Here is a 22,165-nt window from a genome sequence, read left to right as displayed (position 1 = left end):
AAAGGAGCAGGACTCCCAAGTGGGGAATTTCCTCAAGAACCCCTCTGTAAGAATAAGCCGGCACTTCTCTGGTCAGAGGACTTCCTCAGTGACCCCTGAGAGCGGGCCACATGGAAAGACCATCAGGAACACCATGGCTTCCAGGCAAGACATCAACATTGTATAACTCCGAGGACACCATGTTCCTTGTAGTCCATGTAAATGGCGCCCCTCGGCACCTCGGCCTGGCAGCCCTAGGTGTCAGAATATCTGTTAGTGTAGGGCCCCCAGTAGTCTCAGGGCTGCCGTGATCTAGGGTCTTAACCCTAGCAAATCCTTATGTCCAAAGGGATGCCACATCACTGGAACCCAGAACATTTATTCCCACCAGGCACTGTTTTCAAAGCTCGTGATACCATCGTGAACAAGACAGATATGGTCTCGGGCTTCATGAAGCTGAATGAAAGCCTCTAATGAAGGTTATACTACCTGCCCCTCTACACAAAAAAGTGAATAGACAAATGTATTAACAAGGATTCTTAGTTGCAAGCTACTAAACCTCATTAGCTAATTTTTTTTATTTGTTTTAAGATTTTATTTATTTATTCAACAGAGAGAATACAAGCAGGCAGAGCAGTAGGCAGAGGAAGAGGGAGAAGCAGGCTCCTCATGGAGCAGGGAGCCTGATGTGGGATTTGAACCCATGACCCTGGGATCATGACCTGAGCCAAAGGCAGACGCTTAACTGACTGAGCCACCCAAGTGCCCCTTGTTAGCCAATTTAAGCAGAAAAGTAATTTGTTGAAAAGACCCTGAGAAATTGGAGAGAATGGAAGAGCAAGAGAGCCCGAGCAGCTGGAACAGCTTGCAAATCTTGTAGTAGAGCCAGGCCAGGCCAGACAGCCCTTCAGACAGCATCCCTAGAAGGGATGCCAAATGCCAACACCACCTTCATGTCCAGACAGCTGGAGCCCCTGCCCTGCATCCCACGTTTCAGAGGGCTCTGCTCCGGCTCTTCCCCAATCATATATCTGGGCACAGAGCAAAGAGTACACAGGGCTAAGGGGACATATCCACCTGGAGCTTGTCTTCTCCTTCTAGAGCACGTTTCAGGAACTGAGCACTAGAGAACTCCCTGCCTAAGTGGTCCCAAGCAGCTTCCAGAGTCTGTGCAGCCCTCTTCCTGAGAGTCATCCTTCCTAGAATGGACTGTGCCACTCCCAGCATCCAGACGGTTGTCAAGAGGTAGATATTTCCAGGGAAATGTATGTATGGGGCCAGAGTGTCTACACCAGGCACATGAGGCCTTTCATGGTTCATGACGAAACCGAGGCTAAAAGAGGAGCTGGTGAAAGAGAAGGGGACAAGTAGAGCACGGGAGCTTGGCTCTCCTCTTACCACCTCATTCCATCATAGAACTCCAAGGAGTCCAAGAATTCTAAATTTGAACCTCGCCTTTGAATTGCTCTAAAGGCATATTTTTCAAGGCAGTAAGAGAGAGACATTTTTATCTGACAACGTGTTAGCTCGATTTATATCTTCTAAATAATTTTTTTTAAGATTTTATTTACTGGGACTTCTGGGTGGCTCAGTCTGTAAGATTTTATTTATTTATTTGAGAGAGACAGAGAGCACAAGTCGGGGGGAAGGATTACAGACAGAGGGAGAAGCGAATCCCTGCCAAGGAGGGAGCCCAACCCTAGGCTCGATCCTAAAACCCCGAGATCATGAGCTGAGCCAAAGGCAGATGTTTAATTGCCTAACTGGCTGAGCCACCCAGGTGCCCCATAACTTTTAAATATTTAGATCCATGGTATGCTGCCCTTCATTTATACCGTTGCTCCAAACCCCGCAAATGTTAGGTGATCAGCTCGCCAGATTCTACCTCTAGGATCACAGCTCCTGTACCCCTGGAAAACACACATCACTTCTGCCACCACTCCTGTCACCATCAAAATAGAGTCTCTACTAATCCTGCTACTTTGCATCACTGCTAACTTCCTACTCTCAATCCTTGGAAGGTGCTTCTGACGGGCTAAGTCATATGTCCAAGGTCAAACAGCAAAAGGGGACAGGAATTAGTATGTGACCTTTGGGTATTTTATGATGGAAGATAACTATTGGGAACTAAGACTAATATAATAGGAAATTCCTCAAATATCGAAAGGGGTTAAAGATGTGGGCAGTGAAAACAATAATAAATACCTCTATAGCCTACCCTCTGGCTAGCCAACATCAAAATACACCCTTTGTCTCAAACCCTAGGCCTCTTAAAAATTTAAGGGTACCACCTAATATAGTAATCACTTTTGCTTATACAACGAAAAAACTTCACTCCTCCTCAAAGAGAGACTTCAGAGTTTTAGCAGTTACAACATCTGTCTTAGTCAGCTTGGGCTGCCAAAATGAAATACCATAGTCTGGGTGGCTTAAACAACAGACATTTATTTTCTCACAGTTCTGCAGATTACAAGTTCAAGATCAAGGTGCCAGCATGGTCAGTTTCTGGTGAGAGCTCCCTACCTGTCTTGCAGATGGCCGCCTTCTTACTCTGTCCCACAACAGAGAGAAAAAGATCTCTCTCTCTTTCTTTTCTTTTTTTTTTTTTAAACATTTTATTTATTTATTTAACAGATAGAGATCACAAGTAGGCAGAGAGGCAGGCAGACAGAGAGAGAGGAGGAAGCAGGCTCCCCGCCGAGCAGAGAGCCCTATGTGGGGCTCGATGTGGGCTTGATCCCAGGATCCCGGGATCAAGGCCTCTACCTGAGCCGAAGGTAGAGGCCTTAACCCACTGAGCCACCCAGGCACCCCTCTCTTTCTTTTCTTATAAGGCCACAGTCCTAGCAGATTAGGGCCCTACCTTTATGACCTCATTTACTTTAAATTACTTCCTAAAGATCTTATCTCCATATACGGTCACACAGAAACAATTCGGCCCATAGCAAAATCCAATTCTAAATCCAAGATCTCAGGGTGACATCCATTCTTCTTCCAGTTTGTTATAATCCCGTCTCTGTTGTACAATGCCTGATAACCACCAACGACACACCTGATTGGCCAGGATAGGCTAGGTTATGTTGCAATAACAGATGACACCAAATCTGAGTGCCTTAACACAACAAAACTCTATCGCCATGCATACCAAGCCTGCTTTGGGTCTAGGCGGGTCTTTAGCACAGCTGTTTTCCATGTGGTGGCTCAACATTCTAGGCTGCCTTGATCTTCTGGCATGCTCCTTCATCTCAACACATATTTCCATCATCACTGCAGCCAGGAAAGACAGGCATCTCTTGTTTAAACACTTCTATCCACAAATGACACATGCCATTTCTATACACATTTCATTGGCCAAAGAGTGTCATACAACCACACTTAACTTTTTTAAAAAAGATTTTATTTATTTATTTGAGAGAGAGAGAGAGATCATGAGTGAGAGAGCATGAGCAGGGGGAAGGGCAGACAGAGAGGGACAAGCAGACTCCCCACTGAGCAGGAAGCCTGATGTAGGGCTGTATCCCAGGACCCTGGGATCATGACCTGAATCGAAGGCAGACGCTTAACTGACTAAGCCACCCAGGTGCCCCCAGTCATACTTAACTTGAAGGAAATGACTTCCGGGAGGAGAAGTAAATCAATGTCTTGGTGAGTAGTAATAATATCCCCACAAAAATCTATCTTCAAGAATGGAATAGGGGCACCTGGGTGATTCAGTTGGTTAAGCGTCTGCTTCTGGCTCAGGTCATGATCTCAGGGTCCTGGGACCAAGTGCCAGCCCCCTCCTCAACTCCTGCTCAGCAGGGAGTCTGTTTCTCCCTCTCCCTCTGGTCTCGCCATCACACTTTTTTTTTTCAAATAAATAAATAAAATCTTAAAAAAAAAAAAGAATGGAATAAAGAAGGATGAAAGAAAAGGGGAGTCAGTTAAAGAAAGAGGGACATTTCAAAGCCAGGAGGAAAATATGGTTGTTGGGTCCCCAATGTTGGGTCCCCTAATAATGAGTCAAAGCGAGACTGATACAAAGCAAAGGTCAAGCAAAGCTTTATTTCGTGCCAAGCATCAAGAATCAAACTGACCGTCAAAGAGACCAGTCGGGGCCACCCCTTACAGAGAGGGTGACCACTCCCTGCCTCACAGACTAACTTTTATAGAGCAAAGGCCATGTGGTTGGGCCTGGCCACACACAGGTGGCGAATGAGATTGTAACACACAGAGAAAGCTGCACAGTCATGCTAGGTCACACACGGGTGGCCAATTGAACTACAATTCACCCCATAGTAGCTATTTGAACCAGCCTATTACCTTGGTCAGAATTGGTGCCCAAAAGGCGGGGCCCACACTCCTTGGTAGCTAGGGAGACAGTATGCGAGCTCTACTGATTGGATGTCTCCACCTGACCCAACTCATCCCTGCATTTGGGCTGTTATCTCCACCTGACCTGACCCCCCCCCCTTGTATTTGGGCTTTGTTACTGGGACTGGTTTCCGGGACTTGCTTTTAAGTAAGTTCCCTGATGGGGGGCAGGGTCAGTTTAAGTTTTACTGCATAAACAACAAAATCACTGTTTAACCGGATGGCATCACTCTGGCTAAATAGGCCCTTACAGGTTCTTCATCTCCAGCTACGTATATCACTTTCTATTTTGGGTTCAGGGACACTTGTTTCCTGCACTTCTCCCAGCAAGGAACCTTGGGGCCTGGAGTAGCCCGAATTGCAGGAAACGAAGGAGAGGGGATGTTAGAAAATCCTGGCAGTGGTGTTATTTCAAGCTCCGGAGGGCAGAAAGCAGGAAAGGGGGGTGTACTATTGCTCAAGACTTCTCCCCATCCTGATGTCCTGTCATCTCTGGAAGTCCTGCGCAATGTTCTACCCACACCCTGAGACCAAAGGGCCAAGCTCTGTCCCTCTGGCTGGGCCAGGAGCCTCTGAATATGGAAGAAGGTTTAGAAAAGGATGGGATGTGAAGCAGACCCCTTCCCATGATCAGGGACTTTTGGGGGCTGAGTCATTTGGTTTCTTGTTCATTTCCAGCTCCTTTCTGGAACAAGACAGCCCGGCCTCCTCAGGCCAAAACCCTCACTCCACAAGCTAGGAGCCACACATTCTCATTTTCTGCATACCCTGGACGCCCTCTACAGGCCCCGTGAGGTTGAGAGCCCAAGCCAGAAGCCTCCTATCCCCTTTCCCTATGCAATAGGAGCTGCCTGCAGGCCCTGTGAGGTTGGGAATCACAAAGGGATGGACTGAACAGCAACCAGAATACACACACACACACAAACAAGTGCCGACACCCTCACCCACTCACATATGTCCTACCCATGTATGCATACGCAGTCCATCACTCATATACATCAAAGGACACACCGTAGACATTTAATCTTAAAATCACAATATGGACACAAGGGCATATCAGACACACATGATTCATGCACGTGTCACAGACACGCAGATACACAAACACACATGGATGTAATCTTTTCTCCTAAAGAGGAGTATTTGTTTGGAAGAAATAGGTTGAAAAGCCACCGGGGGAACAGGGTAATATTCTGAGTGATGTAAAAGGAAGCTGAACCGCTTCTAGGTCTAATAGGGCTTATTGACTAGAGAGCCAATTTTCTGTTTTGCTGGGTACTAGAGGGGTTTTCCGTTTGGAACAGCACAGATAAGAGCTGGGGTAGAGCTATTAAAAAGAAATTTGGAAAAAAAAGAAATTTGGAGTTTGCAAGAGCTTAATCTATATAACTTGTACAAAATCTCATTCTTAGAAGCTGGACTCCTGAACTCAGCCAGCGGGATTGAGCTGTCCTCACTGTATCCAGAGTACCATATGGAGAAGTCTCTTGATACTGGCGATACGTGGTAGGTGATAAATGAGAACGGCGATGGCCCTGACCTTCACTGAGTTCCCACCGTGAGTCAGGCACATGAACTACTTCATAGGATATACATTAGTTCTGTTTTACAGGTGAGGAAACGGTCATCTCTTCCATCATTTGTCCAAGGTCATAAAGCCAGATTCAAACATGAGTTTGAATATTAAAATCCTGTTGTTTTCCTTCATTGGTAATGACAAATGCAAGGCATACATGCTCCCACTCCCAAATCATGTTCCCAAAAATACTGATTCAGACTAAGGATATGGCCCATGGGAGAGATCCAGCCTGCCACCTGCTTTTGTAAACAAAGTTTTATGGAAATGCTGCCGTACCTGTTTATTTATATATTGTCTATGGTTGCTTTGGGGCTACAACAGCAAAGCTGAGTAGTCACTACAGAGACAGTTTAGCCAGCAAAATCTTAAATATATACTGTCTGGCCCTTTACAGAAAAAGTTTGCCAGCCCCTGATTCAAACTCCGCCTCAGAACTGGAGTTAGCAAGTGAGACGAGGCTTATTGTCTTCAGAGTCTTAGCCCTGAAGGGTTAATCAAGTAAATAAATGAATGGGATAGAGCACGGATGATTGCACAGGTGGATGGATTCTATAGGTAATATACCAGAGTTTGCATTTCTAAATACCAATGTTCTCCCATTTATATGCTGGAAAACCTTGGAAAAATTTCTGTGTCTTAGGTTCCTCATCTGTAAAATGGGAATAATGGTAATCATTATTCAGAGCTCCTCCCATGACAAATGACGAAAATCCAACTTAAAGTGCTTAAACAAAAAGTTAAAATTGTTGTATCACAGAACTAGGAGCATTAAAAATAGATTTTGGGGGCACCTATGTGGCTCAGTCAGGTAAGCATCTGCGTCTTGATTTTGGTTCAGCTCAGGATCTCAGGGTCGTGAGATCGAGCCCCACATTGGACTCTACAGCTGGGTGTGGAGGCTGCTTAGGATTCTCTCTTTCCTGCTCCCTCTGCCCATCTCCCCGACTCATGCTCGCTCGCGTGCGTGCGCCCTCTCTCTCTCAAAAAAAAAAAAACAAAAAACCTTTTTTTAAATACATTTTAGTCTACTTCTGCCCTAGGGGTCCAAATGATGTTAACTCCTCTTAACTTCTAATTCTTTTTAGGGGGGTTCATTCCTCTTGTAGATAGGTACTCTTCTAATAGCAGGAAATATGGACCCTAGAAGCCTCAAGTCTACATTTTATAGTGAGCCATCTAAAACAGAGGTTGTCTGGGGTACCTGGCTAGTTCAGTGGGTACAGCATATGACTTTTGATCTCAGAGTTGTAAGTTCAAGCCCCATGTTGGGTGTAGAGATTACTTAAGAATAAAATATTTTAAAAGTAGGGGCACTTAGGTGGCTCAGTCGGTTAATCATCTGCCTTTGGCTCAGGTCATGATCCCAGAGTCCCAGGATGGAGTCCCGCATTGGGCTCCCAGCTCAGTGGGAAGTCTGCTTCACCCTCTGAACTTCCACCCTCTTGTGCTCTTTCATTCTCTCCCTCTCTCAAATAAATAAATAAAATCTTTAAAAAAAAAAGTTTCTGCATGAACAAAAGCATAGCCCACAGCACTCTACTTCATAGATTTGCCATGAGACAATGAATTTAAAGAATTTAGCATGGTGCCTGGCACTCAAGAACCAACAAATATGAATTATTAACATAACTAATAGATGGATAAACAAATGCATTAATAGATGATGACTGGATTAAAATGGTTGAACACATGCATGAACAAATGGAAATGAAGGTATGAAAAGATATATGAAAGATGGAAGAAGGAAGAATAGACAGATAGACAAAGAAGGGTGGACACGGACCCGTGAATGGGTGATAGAGAAGGCAGAAAAATTTGGGTCTGCAGTTAAGTTTGTCACATCATATGCTCTAGGGCTGGAAAAGGAAACAGAGGAGTGCTCCACAATTCGTCTAGTAGGGGAGGTCTCCTCCTCTGGTCTGTCTCTTGATCCTCTTATCAGGTAAGGAAAGCACTTGCTCCTCTCCCTCCTACCTAGTTTCCTTGTCTCTGTAAGCTGACCAGCCTCTCTCAGAAATTCTCTCTTCATTCCCACGATAGGGAAAGCACGGGAGAAGGGGCATTCTAGGCCAGATTCCCCTCAAGCTATTCCTCTGACTCAGCTCGGGGCATAGGAAAATGGGTCAACAGGGCAAAGGGTCAGTGCTGGCTGGGTCAGGAGGGTGAAGCCCTAGAGTCCTCAGATGTGAGATACAGGAATTTGATCTGCTTCCAGAAAACTTCCCCTTTAGCGAAACTTGTCCGGGGGAAGACCAGGTCTCAAATGACAGATGCAAAGACACTGTGATGGGCCTAGGGAGACTTGTGAAACTGAGAAGGGAACTTCTTCAGGTTTTTTTGCTTTTTAAAGACTTTATATTACTTGAGTGAGTGAGTGAGAGAGAGCATGCACGTGCCGGTGGGCAGGGGGGGCAGGGGTTGGCATAGAAGCTGAGGCAGAGGCAGACCACCCACTGAGCAGGGAGCCCCACCCATCCAGAACTCCATTCCAGGATCCCAGGATCATGACCTGAGCTGAAGGCACACACTTAACTGAGCCACCCAGGTGCCCCCCCTTCTCTAGTTTTATCTTGCTACTTTGTCATTGTTCTAGGAAATCTGGGGAACCAGTTGGCTCCCAATTTTCCCACTCCTCCCATCACCCAGTATCTTTTTTTTTTTTTAAGATTTTATTTATTTATTTGAAACACAGAGAGAGAGTGCACGCACAAGCAGGGGAAGCAACAGGCAGAGGGAGAAGCAGTCTCCCGGCTGAGTAGGAAGTCTGACTCAGGACTTGATCCCAGGACTCTGCGACTGTGACCTAAGACAAAGACAGATGCATAACTGACTGAGCCAACCAAGTGCCCCCCATTCCCAAGTGTCTTAGAACCACAAAGAAGAGGTAAGTTGAGAAGCCTGGGAAAGGGAGGTACTCCTTACTCTGACCTCTAATCTGGAAACAAGCCTTGAGACTGATTGTTCAAATTCCTCCAGGAGAGGATACTGTAAAGATTCCCCTAAGGGTGACAGTGCCAACAGCCCCCACACACATACCTTGCCTTGTACAAACTGCTGATTTACTAAGATTCTCAGAGGTAAAAGATAAAGAATGGGAAATGGGTGTGGGGAGGCTACTGAGGAGTTATGAAAGGAATAGAAGGTTCTTCTAGATAGACAGTGGGTAAAATATTCAGTGGAGGGGTGCCTGGGTGTCTCAGTTGGTTGGGCAACAGCCTTTGGCTCAGGTCATGATTCCAGGGTCTTGGGATCGAGTCAGCATCAGGATCCCTGCTCAGCGGGGAGTCTGCTTCTCCCTCTCCCATTCCACCCCACAACCATCATGTGCTCTCTGCCTCTATCTCTGTCAAATAAATAAAATCTTTAAAAAATATATTCAGTGGAAAGGTATTCTACCAACTCAAGTACTCCAATTCAGTTCACATACTAATCACTCCGCATCGTACTCCACAAGCTTAAGTGCACAGTCCCCAACACGTCTGCCCCTACTTGTGGGGTTCCCAGGTGACGTGCATTTCTGACCAACTAGCTATAAGCCCAGGGAGATCCCATGATCCCTCAGCTTCGATATTTCACTAGAATGACTCATGAAAGTTTTTTGTAAAGAATATAAATGAGGAAGAGCCAAATGAAGATACACACAGGGCAAAGTCTGGGAAGGTCTCAAATACAGAGCTTCATGCTCTAAACCTCATGGGCACATCACCCTCCTGGCACATCAATGTGTCCACCAACCAGGAAGTTCTACAAGTTCTGGTGTCCAGGGTTTTTATTGAAATTTCATTACGTAGGCATGACTGAATTAGCTAAACTCAATCTCCAGTGCCCCTTAAAGCCCCGACTCTTCAGTGGTTGGTTTTTCTTGTGACCATCCCCCAGATGATCCTAAGTCATCCCATCTCTTAGCATAAACTCAGGTGTGACTATCCAAGGGGCTCATAAATAACAAAGACATTCCTATTACATGGGAAATTCAAAGATTTAAAGTCTCCCTTTCAGAAATCAGAGACAAAGACCAGTCAAATTCTTTATTACACAACAGAAAGGAAGAAATTTTTGGGTATCAAAAAAAATGAAGCCTTCAGGAGGCCATAAACAAAACAGCAAGAGCCTCACATACACATCACAGAACCATCATGGATCCCTCCCTCTCACCGTCACTCTTCCACTCAATCTCTGCCATCCAGCCTCACAGTCACACAAAGACTGCACACAAGCAGGACTCCTGCAATCCACACACTTGCTGCTTGCAAAGCGTCTATCCATCTGTCCATCTCCATCTTTCATGGCCTCCTGCACAGCACCACTCCTCTTCTCAGCATACTGCTTTCTTGGTCTCCCCTGGGAAGGGGAAGGGGTAAGATGGTAAGATGAGGGGCAGAGGAGGAATCAGGGAGTCTGTGGAGGAGACTGGGAGTTCAGGTCCGAGTGAGTCTGTGAACCTGAGAGTGTACACGTGCCAAATGCGTGTGCCCTTGTGATTGCATTCTTATGTACTGTCGGGTGTACCCGTGCACTGTGCACATTCCTGTGCCATCTATACACAGACTTGTGTGGTGTGGGTGTGCCCATGACCCAGGTGTGCACCTGTGTGATACAGATGTGCCTGTGCCCCTGCTATTCCTTAATATGTCAACAGCTGGATGGGTCCTGGGGCCTCTGGCTGCTCTTCTCTGTAGAGGGTCTATCTCCTTTAGCCTGGGCTTCCAGAGGAAGAGGAGGCTAGTGCACGTGGACGGAAAAGAAAGGAACACTAAAGCTATGGTGCAGCAGATAGGCATCCTGAATTCTAGTCAGTGCTGTGGTCTTCCCATGTAAAAGTCCCTCAAACCCTAACCCTTACACCCACACCCCAGCTCTAAGTGATGCCAACAACTCTGAGGACGCTGTCTCTTGGTGAACCAATACCCAATTTCCAGGAACATTTCTGGTGCCTTTTTGTTCCTATCTCCTTCTCAATGATGGCTGTAGGATACTGTTGTCTTTGTGGGGGAGGCAGTGAAAATGAACCGGTCTCTTCCTCTTCCAATCACCTCCTCTGTCACCTGGGCCTTCACTCATCATTTTACTTCCGTTCTCCTTGCCAAGCTCCTCACCACAAGGAAGCCCCTGAAACAGGTTCCCAGATGCGGTCCTCAGTTTCTGCCCCTCACACCAGGGCCTGCCAGGAAGCTGGGTTCCAGGACTCTTCCATTCCTTCTTATTCCAGGTTCACTGCACTGAGAAATCACCACCTTTATGCCCCTCCAGACCAGTCCTGGGTGGACCACATCATCTGGAGACTGCTGAAGAGCTCTGCAAAGGCAACCCCAACCCTCCCCAGCCCTGCCTCCTCCCTCAGAGCCCCTGCTCAAGACCCCAACCTATGACCCTGCCTCTCCTTCCTGCCCTAGAACAAGCACCACTGTAGTTAACCCATGGCAGCCCCAGAGGGAGCCCTGTGTCCGAGTGAAGAGATGTGACTCACTGCAGTCCTGGGGAACCAACATCAGAAGGGAGGACCAGGCCTCCCGCAGCTCTGCACCAGACCTGACCCAGCAGAGACAGGGTCTGGAGTGTCAATGGGAGTGTGAGTGTGAGCAGGGCTGAGTGTGGCAGGAGCGCAGCTTCTCCTCCACACCCAGACCGCAATGCTTCCAATAAAGCCCAACCGGTACCCACAGATCTGTCTGCAATCCTTGTTTGTGGCCCAGGCAGGGGAAGAGAGGTATGAGAGGGAGAAAAAAGGTGGGATGGGGGAAAAGAGTAGTGTACCCATTTGCCACACTTCAGCCTGAATGACTCTGGTCACTCCCCTACAGTCCAGCCAGAAGGGTCTCTTCCTTCCTCCCCAGATGATCCTAAGTCATCCCATCTCTTAGCATAAACTCAGGTGTGACTATCCAAGGGGCTCATAAATAACAGACATTCTTATTACATGGGAAATTAAAAAAGACAGCTATTTCCAACCACCCACGCTTGGTTAATTGCGCTCTCTAGGTTCTACTGCAACATGCTCTATTGTTTCCAACCACTGTGCTATGTTTCCTGTAATAATCTGACTTCTCTGCTGCTGTGTACCCATTCCTAGCATGATACATTTGCTGACCGAATGACTGACTGTAGGAACAAAAAATCACAGGAAGATAAATTTCAGCTCAGAGAGGAAGGGCTGTGACCCCCTGGCCATTAAGTGACTTGCACAAAGCCACTCACACATCAAGTACTTCTGTAGTCTGCTTCATCTAAGCTGAGACCTCTCTGGAGACCTATTCCTTCTCAGACCACAGCCAAACAAGTGGCAGGGCAGAGGGCAGAGCAAGACGAGAGAAGACTGGGAAAACAGTACTGGATAGCGTCCCAAAGCTCTCATCTTGCTGCCTGGGGCTGAGGTCCCCAGGGTGAGAGCTCCACAATCTGACTATCCCTGACAAAAGACAGTCCCACGCTCCGTGCGCATCCTAGGTAATAGGGCCCGACTCCGCCCCTTTAGTGATAGAAGGACTCTGGCTCCACCTCCAGCATGACACTTTAACTCCTCCTCCTCTGAAGAAACGCTCAGACTTCGCCCCTTCCGGGTAATAGGCAAACCCCACCCCTGGAGCGCGACGGAGTCCCTATGACGTAACGGTAACGGTCTGTTTCCGGGGTGGAGCCAGGGAGGGCGGGAGTTTAGGCTGCGTCGACCCCTCAGCCCCCCTCCAGGTGATGCCAGCCCCCGAAATCCTCACCTAGGGCCCCAAATATCCCAGGTCCATGACCGAAAAATCTTTCGTCCTGACCCCCTGGATGCCCCAGGCCCCCGCGGTGACCGACCTCCTAATTCCTTAACGTCTGATGCCTCCCAATTCTTCAGTCCCACCCTGTCCCAATGTGGCAATTGAGGCTTCCCGGGGGCACCTGCCTCAGATTATCTGAGAACAGGTCAGACTGGTCCCGAGAATGACAGAAGGGGACCTGGGGTTGGAGTATCCTTGATCCAATCATGCCGCTCCCCAGGAGACGTTCGGAGCCCAGGACATGTCGGGATTGAGGAGATACGAGGTGGCGCTGGAGGCGGAGGAGGAGTGAGTGGAGGCGGGTTCTGCGGAGGAGGAACCTAGCCGCTCCGGGGTGGGGGGAGGGCGCGAGTTCTCCGCGGGCGGGAGGCGTGGGGCCCCTCAGGGGGCGTGGGCTGCGGAGGGAACCGCCTCCAAAGGGCGGGGCGGAGCCTTCCAAGGGAGGGGCGAGGCGTCTGAGCGGCGGAGTCCGTGGGGTCAGCCCCGCCCCGCCCGGCCTGGCCTTCTCTCTGCAGGATCTACTGGGGTTGCTTCTACTTTTTCCCGTGGCTGCGCATGTGGCGGAGGGACAGGAGGTGAGGGGGCTGCGACACCTCGGACCCGCCCGGGGCATACGAGGCTCAGCCTCAGGAGGACGGATGGGGGGAATCCGGGAGTCCCCTCCCTGCCTCATGCCACTGTCGGGTTGCCCCACAGCTCGGCGCATCCCCGGGAGCAGAAGCTGGAGCCTCTACGAGGCCTGATGAGCTGTCTGTCAAGCGGCCTGGGCCCTGCCCCCCAGCGCTCGGGTCGCGGCCTCCCCCGCCGCACCCCCACCGCCACTGCCCAGCCAGCCGGTGCATTAAAGATTTAAACCGAAGCCACCGTGCTGCCCTCCTGACTCTGCCGCCGCTGCCGCCATTCGGGCTGGGAGCCCCTCTACACGCCTGCTTTTCGCTACTGACAGGGCCTCCCTCCCTGATAGGGTGCCCTTCCATATCCTGGCCCCTGTTATTACTAAGGATCCCTTCTCAGTGTCAGGCCTCCCATTACTGCCACTGACTGCCCTGCGCCACATAACCCACCACCCCCCCCCACACACACACACACACTTCACTGTAAATAGCCTATATACTGGGAACTAAGTAGCCCTGTCCCCATCTTCCTCCCAGCCTATCCCCACATTGATGTGTTCCACCTTCCTTCTAGACAGGACTTGGCCAGGTGTCTAGAGAATCTTCTTCTGAGAGTGAATCTAAACTACTGTAAGCCCAGAGTTGTAGGAAGTAGGCTGTGAGAGGAGGAGAAGATTCCTAGACGCTGACTCCCTCAGCCTGCCACAGGGGAGTGACTTGGGATGGTTGGAGATCTTTCCTACAATTAATACTGCAACTTCTGGGTCCCCCAGTGTTTCCCAGGTTAAAGATACTTGGCATCAGCTTACCTAGCAGTTCTTGCACTATTCCTAGGAGAACCCAAAGGCCACAGCTCCCTGCCACCCCTGTCTTGTCACCTAGTTGACCTGAGACTCTCTAGCTCCTGAAGTGCTGAGGGTGAGGGACTTCTAGTGGGCCTGCTTTCAGTTAGGGAGGAGACCCAGCACCAGAAAAGGTACGGGGAAGATTAAGTTAAGAGAGACAGCCCAATTTATGGGGCAAAGCTAACTTTCAGCCTGGGGCTCCCCCCACCACAGCAGACTGTGGCTGGGGAGAAGACTTGGCCCTATCTTTGGAAGAGCCAAAGGGGAGAGATGGGTGCATACCTGGAAGAATTCATTTCTTGTCTTCCCAGGTATCTGGACCGATTGGTCCAGGAAAGACCACAAAGTATGTGGCGGACAACCAGCTGATGGAGATCTGGGACAAGTAAATGGCATCCCAAGAGCTGCACCCAAGCTCTGGGGCACAAGTCCAGACTGGAGGGTGGGAGAGAGACTCCAAGGCCTCTGGTATTAGCAGTTCAAGATGAGTGACCTCTGGGTTGTGGCCACCTTCAAGAACGGACCCAGGTTCCTGAGCCATTTCCTCAGAATGTCCACATCAAGAACCCTGTCAAAAGTGGAGTGCCCTGCCCAGCCCTGGGCCAACACCTCACCAGGACACTGTCAGAATTCCTGAGTATCCACAAGACAAACTCCAGGAAAGGGCCTTCAAGCCTCACCCTGGACAGGAAGGAGGAGAAGCTTGAGTTGGTCAGCACGGGACGGGGACTAGTTCTTACTCTTGGAACGGATGGTCCCTCCCAGTTGTTTCAGCAGCCCTGCAGCAGCAAGATGCCCAGCATAGGTTTGAGTCCCTATCCCCAGAGAAGGCCTGCCCCTTAGCTGGCCACAGAGCAGAAGGCTGCAGAAGGCACCCTTACAACAACCGGATAAGGTCAGGATTACTAGGTTATGACTCAGTTTATGTTTCAAATAGAAAGCAGGACTTGAGGATTGAGCAGACCCGGAGTGGGAAATTCAAGGTGCCAGAGGCACTAAACTTAGCAGTTTGTCCCCACCACAGGCAGTCCCTGGCTTCCTGGAAAGGACGAGGAGGAGGAGGACTTTTGCTTTAGGGGGTAAGGGGAAGAAGGGAGTGGGGGCTGGAAATGCAATTAGGAGACAAGAGACAGGAAGGAGAGGAGAGGTTAGGGTTTTAGCAAGATGATGGGATGCAAAATGTATAAGGGTTGGGGGGGAGGTGGTGTATTACTGGACCTGGGTGGGCAGCAGGGAGAGGCTGGAATTTGAATAGAACAAAAGGGAAGTAATTGAGCTCTTGAGTCTGATGTCTCAATAAGCCAGGACTGAGTCTGGAACCCCCAGGCCCCTGCTGGCAAGAGGCTGCCATTTCTGGGACAGGACCAGGCAAAAATAGGAAGGTAAGATTTCTTGTGTCTTTCTTGTTTGACAGCAGCAACCTGGCACCAAAGAACTTTAACTTCTCTTATCTTTCCGCCTTATCCACCCCATCCTTCCGCCCTGTCTCATCTCCCTGGGTAAAGCAGCCCTCACCTCAGCATCCCAAAGGTACCCCAGGAGCTCCCAGCTCCTCACTCTGGATGTGACTGTCCCAGCCAAGACTCATCCTCAGCCAGCAGAGCTTGCTTTAAGGATCCATATCCATCAATTTTTCCTGATAAGACAGGCAGGCTAGGGCAGGAAGGAGAGAGGGGAAGATGAAGGCAAGTTGGTGCTGGCCTGCCCTCTGCTCCCACCCCACCCACAATCCCTGTGAGAATTTGCGTGTGATTGAATGATTGTGAAGACACAACTATTTGGGAGTGGGACTTCGAGTACAACTGGGGCTATGTGATTCTGTCTCTGGACATAAGGTTGACTGAGTGATTGAGGTGTGACCGTGACTGTGGGTTTGTGAGTGTGAATGTCCATCCCTGGACATGTGGATACTTAGGTGCTCTTACTCAGTCACTGTACCATCAGTCTTCACATCAGGCACTACTCCTCTCTCCAGCTTCTCTGTCCAGGGCTTAGAAGCCAAGCGAAATGGCAGCCCTGGAAGAGGAAGGGGTCTGTGGCAATTAGGGCCCAGGAATGTCACAGGATGAGCAATACATCTTCATCTGCCTCTGACTCACCTGGTGCCCCAGGTAAAAGGCACCAGATAAAAGGTAGGGGAGAAGGAGGAGGAGAGAGAGAAGTACCCAGGCTGAGCAGCATGAAGGGGCCCTCATCCACAAGCAGCCTCCTGCTGCTGCTGCTGTTGCTGCTGAGCCCAGACCCTGGAGCAGGTGAGCGCTTGGGGGTCTAGAAGGGCATTTCCTCAGAATGCCTCTGGGTGAATGGGATGGAGGGAAAGGGACTGACGAAGTCCATCCTCCAAGTGTCTGATGGAAGGGTTTTGGGTCAGGAGCCCTCTGAACACATGGCCCCATTGTACCCTAGCACTGCCACTGCCAACCAGCATTACCTGCTGTACTCAGCTCTACCGCCAGCCACTCTCGAACAAGCTACTGAGGAGGGTCATCCGGGTGGAAGTGCAGGAAGCTGATGGGGACTGTCACCTCCAGGCCTTCGTGTGAGCTCTCACCCTCTCCTCCATCCCATCCCCTGACCTCCGTCCCATCCCCTGATGCTGATGCCAACCCCAACCCCAACCCCAACTGCTAATTCTGATGCTGACTCTGGTTTTCATCTAGCCTTTGCCCTAACCCCTGGACTCTAACCTCATTGCCAAGCTATGACTATGACTTTGCACCTTTCCTTTCCCAGGCTTCACCTGTCTCGACGCAGTGTCTGCATCCACCCTCAGAACCGCAGCCTGGCTCGGTGGTTTGAGCGCCAACGGAGGAGGCTCCAGGGGACTCTCCCTAACCTGAATTTGGGGCTGATAGGGAAAATGGGCCAGGGCCCCCAGGAGCTGGAACAATAAAGCAGCACTGGACAATAGTCTCTGACTGTGGTTTCCAAGTTCTGTGCATTCTCCTGTGGGCCCTGAATCTGAAGTTGGGAGACGTGTTAATAAACAGAAGAACCTCCTCGTTCTCTTTATTCACATCTTCACAAACCCCTTCAGGGGCAAGACCAAGTGCCAAGGAGCCACAGATACTCCCCAGGCACCTACATGCATACATTGAGAGAAAACATGTTCCCTACCTCACATACACATGGGCACACATGGACACGAACACATTTACACATATTCCTCAGGTGGACCTCCAGCTCTGAGATGAAATGAGAGGTCCAGGCACTTTTCAGCTGGCAAGTCTGGAACAAAGTCTGACAGAACTGGGTTCCAAACAGAACCTCCAGCTGAAACCACTCCCCGCCCTCCTGCCTCTGTGGGGATCTACTATCCTGCCTGGGTTCTATCTGTCCATCCACACCAGCAAGACAGAGTTATAGGTGGAATCAGCTGAAGCCCTCCTGGGTCATCTACAGGTTTGGGGCTCCTAGAAGAAGCAGGAGGCAAATCAAGGAAAATAAAAGGACTAGATTTTGGCCCAGACACCCTGAAAATGAGGGAGGGGACAAAGGTCTGAGCCCAGCACCAAGAATGAGTAGGGGAACCCAACTCTGAACCCCAACACCCTGAAGATGAAATGTTCCTAGTTCTGGACCCAATACATTGAGAATAAGGGAGGGGACCCAGCTCTGATCCAAGACACCCCAGAATCAAGACAGATATCCAGCTCTTAGCTTAACACCCTGAAAATGAGGGGAGCCCAACCTAAGAACCCAAATACCATGTGAGAGAAGGAAAAGACCCAACTCTGAGCCCGAGGACTCAAGAATGAAAGGTCCATCCCTGAGCTCAGACTTTGTATGAATGAGGCGACCCAACTCTGATTGCCAACACCCTTAAAGTGATGAGAGCATCCGGCTATCAATCCAGACACTCAAAATGAGGGTACACACCTCTGAGTCCAAACCTCCTAGATGACCTACTCACCTGGAATCTTGTCTACTGGAATCACTGGAGCCAAGAACCCAGGCTTTTGGGGTCCATCCTTCCCATCTGGTCTCAGTCTCAGCCTGGAGCACAAAAAGGTAGTGGGCATCTTTGTCTCCTCCAAAACAGTGTATAAGTACAAGATCAGGAGAGAAATCAGTGCAAATAATGAAGTGGGGGTTGGAGGGAGAAGGGGGAAGTTGTTCCAGAATCAGAGTTTCCCCGGGAAATCATGAAGGGTGGGAATGGGTGTGGTCTGTATCAGAATATCTGTGTGGGATCCAAATTTGAGGGACCACTGGCAGTTACTTACCAGAGCCCCAGTGCCAGGGCCCCAGCTGCCAGTCCCAGGAAAGAGAAGATTCCCAAAGATGCCAACACTGCTACCTGCTCCAGGGGGTCTCTGTGGTCTGAGGGGGGAGGGTCACAGGCCACAGTCAGAGCGAGGCTGCCTGACCAAACCCTTTCTCTCCAGGGCTTTCCCATCCTATACAACCTTTGTTCACCTGCCCAAGCTTACCAAGTGGCCGTGGGTCTGGCAGGAGGGAGGGCCTGGGGGGAGCGGGGCTGGCTGCCTGAGGCTCTTCCTCCAGGGGCTTCTGTAGCTGTCCCTCAGCTGGCATCTCCTTCGGCAAAGGCCCTGAAGGGAGGCGAGACCTGAAGGGAACTCTCCACATGGGGTGGCGGTGGAAGACAGGGTCTGCCAGGGGAGGCCAGGGCCTGGCTTGGACACGTGGGGAGCCCAGAAGGTGGAAGCCGAAAGGGTAGAACCAGCTTCTGGGGACCTAACAGAGGTGGAGGCTGAGGGGCAGGGCTTAAGCTGGGGCAGGGCTGAGGACAGCCAAGGCTGAAGACTGGGACCTCAACTGCCACTGGCAGGGCATGTGCGTGCAGCCCTCTTGCACACCAATCCAGCCGACAGATGCTGCGGGACGGGCCTGGTGCCCGTGCCCTGGGCTCAGTCTCTCACCGGTGCTCGGAGTTCCCCAGGCCTCAGGACTCCAAGCACTCCATGTGCCAGCGTCCAGAAAGTCCCGGGCACTGACTCGTACAGCGTGGGGCAGCCCAGCCACGGCGTCCGTGATCACCTCCTCCAATCCAGATGGCTCCACCTGGAAATGAAGATGGTTCCTCGGCCAGTTATCTAGGTTGTTAGTGCCAAGCCTATCTCCCCCCCAGCCTTAGTTAGCAAAGAGCACCCCTTCCTCCCAGTTCCATCCCTGTCAGACTGGGGGAGCTGTCTGGGCCTCACGTGGGGTGGCTGGTGGTGTCAGGTGTACACCAAATGTGTGGAAAATGAAAGTGCATAGTGGTTACACAGGCAGCCTGCCTGGCTTCAAATCCTTGCTGTAGCACTTACTGAGTGACCTTGGGCCACTCTGTGCCTTGGTTTCTTCATTTGTAAAATAGCGGAGAATATACCTGAGTAAGATAATGAATGCTAAATGTGTAGTATGGTGCCTGGCGGGCAGACAGCACCCAATAAATACTGGGCATTATCTGAAGCCGCTGTTCCCCAGACTTGCTGCCAGCCAATCTTTAACATCTTCAGAGGTGGAAATTCACTACTGTCCTCATCTGGATATATGAATGTTTGTATGAGAATGTGCCTCTGGGTGAAAGGCACTCCTTTTCCTAGAAAAGTCATTTGCAAAAAGCCACTCCTGTCCTCCCACAGATGGGCTGGCATCAGAGTTATAGCCCCCACAGGGCAGAGACTGGGCCCTTCGCACCCAGCGGCAACCCCAGCACCCGGCACAAAGGATCACCCAGGGACAGTACTCTACTGGGGGAGGTGACAGGGCTCTGGTGACCTGCCAGTACGCCATGTAGAATAGTCAGGGCCATGAAACCAGAGGCAGAAGCCATAGCCCCAGACTGGGACACATTCCAGGCCTCACCGTGGACCAGGCTGGATGCTGCACTGGACGGTACTGCAGTCGGAACTTGAGCAGAAAGTGGGGCTGGCGGGGCCAGGAGGCAGGGTATGTCCAGCTGGCATGCAGGCGGCGGGGGTAACCAGGAACTGACTCTACCCGAAGCCCCTGGGGTGGGTCAGGGCGCACTGAGGGTAGTGGAGACACAAAGTCAGGACAGGCAACAGGTACCTGTCCTTTCCCCACCACCTCCCAAGGGAAGGTGGGTATATGCCTAAAGGTACCTGAAGGAGGCACTTCCAAGGGGTTTGGGGAAATCTTAAGCTTGATCATCCTCTGGGCTCAGGACCTGTCTGTTATCCCTGTTATAAAATGAGCTGGGGTGCCTGGGTGGCTCAGCCAGTTGGGCGTCCTACTCTTAGTTTGCGCTTAGGTCAGGATCTCAGGGTTATGGGATTGGGCCCACGTCAGGCTCCATGCTCAGCATGGGGTCTGCTTGTCTCTCTCTAGCTCTTAGCTAGAGCTTTAGTTACCCCTCCCACATATGGATCAAAAGGAAAGAGGGGTCAGCAAGGGCTTACACTGGGTAGGGAGGACACGAGGCATGGCTGCCTTTAGCACAGGGCCTGGAACCAGAGGCAGTCTGGGGCTAGGCACCCAGGAAGGACTTGTGCACTAGGAAGCCAGGAGGGGCTAGGGGTAGCAACCTCTAGAGGCTGAGGTAACCCTGCCTCCTGGGCTGATCTCTTCGGCTTCTTAGTCTCCATGGTAGCTATCCGTGTGCTAAAATGGGGTCTCCATCAGGAGGGAACTGTTTGGGAGCTCTGGCAGGTGGAGGTTCGGTGTTGGGGTATCTGTGCCCTGAAGTCCATCTGGGGTCTCTGAGGTGCAGCGGGAATGGGTACTCACAGATGCTCTGCAAGCTCACATCCAGCAGGCGTGTGCTGGCCCCCAGTGGGTTCACCTCAGTCACATTTATTCGGTACTGGCTCCAGAACTCTGCCCCATGGACTACACAGCGGGCAGCCCCTGGAGGATCCTGTGGGCATGGCCAGGGCCCTGTGGATGGATTCATCCTAGGAGGGATGATGTGGTTGTGGGCTTTGGAAATGCTCATTAGGGGATCCAGCTGGAGTCCCCAGCCTCTCATTTATGTCCTACCTCGTGCCATCAGCTCCTGGTACGGTCTTCTTCCTGGCAGCAAGGGGACCATCTGAGGTCAGGAAGGAAAAGAGCATCCTCCCTCCCTCTAAAGCCTTCTGCCTCCCACGCACACCCAAATGTATAGGCTTACACACCCAACCATGCACACACCTGTAGGAGGTGAGGTAGCGGGTGGGTAAACCGCTGACCTGACTGGGACTCCAAGTGCAAGAGAAGTTCTCATAGTCAGCTGCTTGGCAGGAGACAACAGGGCGGGCTGGGGGGTCTAGAAGCAGAAGGTGCAACTGGAGTCTGAGAAGTCCCCGGGTCCTTCCCATCCTAGAGGGCCTACTCAGGGCCTGGATGCCCTCAGCAGCCCCTTGCCTCATCGCGGCCACCCAATACTCCCTCCCCAACTCACAGCCCAGCTGTAGGGTCACAATGCCCCCAAGTGCACCATCCAGGGTTCGGCAGATGTAGGTGCCTTCGTCGGTGCTGTCTGCCCGGGCCAAGACCAGTTCATGCCCCAGCCCAGAGTCAGGTCCCTGGAGCAGTCTCGTCTCCCCGTCCCGAAACCAGGACACCGGGGCCCTGGGGGTGAGATGAGGTGATGATAGAGGGAAGATTTAAAGTGTTAACCCAAGCCACAGCTCTCCATTGGCTTCTCACTGCGCTTGCAATAAAACCCTTTTAGGTCCTTTAAATCCAGGGGCTTACAAAGCCCCTGGTGATCTAGCCCTTGCCTTCTTTTTCTTCTTCAGCTCCTCCTTCTCGCCTCCTCACCCACTACACTCCAGTCACATTGGTCTTCTTTCTGTTCAAGAGTATTGAACTCATTCACACCTCAGGGCATTTGCACTAGCTATTCCCTCAGTCAGGAATGCCTAACATGTGCATGGCTGCCTCTTTCTTGACCTTCAGAAATTAGCTTCAATGTCACCTCCTCAGAGAAGCCTTCCCTTATTACCAATAAAAAGTAACCAATCAGAGGTGCCTGGGTGGCTCAGTGAGTTAAGCCTCTGCCTTCGCTCCAGTCATGATCTTGGGGTCCTGGGATTGAGCCCCACATCGGGCTCTCTGCTCGGCAGGGAGCCTACTTCCCCC

General features: G+C 50.7%; 3 protein-coding genes across 5 annotated transcripts in view; 2 read left to right on the top strand and 1 right to left on the bottom strand.

Moving 5' to 3' along the window:
• Window positions 1-9,925: 9,925 nt before the first annotated feature.
• IL11RA (interleukin 11 receptor subunit alpha) overlaps window positions 9,926-22,165 on the bottom strand; it is a 15,880-nt gene continuing 3,640 nt past the window's right edge. The window contains 10 exon segments of the mRNA XM_080819447.1: window positions 9,926-10,252; window positions 18,042-18,124; window positions 18,355-18,451; window positions 18,562-18,681; window positions 19,012-19,153; window positions 19,943-20,106; window positions 20,828-20,994; window positions 21,080-21,112; window positions 21,233-21,347; window positions 21,483-21,652. Coding sequence (XP_080675573.1) covers window positions 10,227-10,252; window positions 18,042-18,124; window positions 18,355-18,451; window positions 18,562-18,681; window positions 19,012-19,153; window positions 19,943-20,106; window positions 20,828-20,994; window positions 21,080-21,112; window positions 21,233-21,347; window positions 21,483-21,652 — 1,117 coding nt within the window. The 3' untranslated portion in view covers window positions 9,926-10,226.
• LOC308352922 (uncharacterized protein) lies at window positions 12,462-13,528 on the top strand. Of its 2 annotated transcripts, none has more exons than XM_080819451.1 (4): window positions 12,462-12,520; window positions 12,890-12,957; window positions 13,185-13,244; window positions 13,366-13,528. In XM_080819451.1, the coding sequence occupies exons 2-4, from the start codon at window positions 12,911-12,913 to the stop codon at window positions 13,520-13,522; spliced, it is 264 nt and encodes an 87-aa protein (XP_080675577.1). In that variant the 5' UTR covers window positions 12,462-12,520; window positions 12,890-12,910; the 3' UTR covers window positions 13,523-13,528. The 2 variants fall into 2 exon arrangements, with proteins under 2 accessions (XP_080675577.1, XP_080675576.1); XM_080819450.1 differs by lacking the exon at window positions 12,462-12,520 and adding an exon at window positions 12,537-12,595.
• CCL27 (C-C motif chemokine ligand 27) lies at window positions 14,970-17,130 on the top strand. Of its 2 annotated transcripts, none has more exons than XM_080819448.1 (4): window positions 14,970-15,510; window positions 16,104-16,380; window positions 16,535-16,667; window positions 16,862-17,130. In XM_080819448.1, exons 2-4 carry the CDS (start codon window positions 16,194-16,196, stop codon window positions 17,019-17,021), a joined length of 480 nt encoding a protein of 159 aa, XP_080675574.1. In that variant the 5' UTR covers window positions 14,970-15,510; window positions 16,104-16,193; the 3' UTR covers window positions 17,022-17,130. The 2 variants fall into 2 exon arrangements, with proteins under 2 accessions (XP_080675574.1, XP_080675575.1); XM_080819449.1 differs by having other exon boundaries at window positions 15,378-15,510; window positions 16,240-16,380.

Source organism: Martes martes (assembly GCF_963455335.1).
Source record: "Martes martes genome assembly, chromosome: 12".
In the NCBI taxonomy this organism is placed as follows: Eukaryota; Metazoa; Chordata; class Mammalia; order Carnivora; family Mustelidae; genus Martes; species Martes martes.
This window is presented reverse-complemented; position numbering and strand designations above follow the sequence as displayed.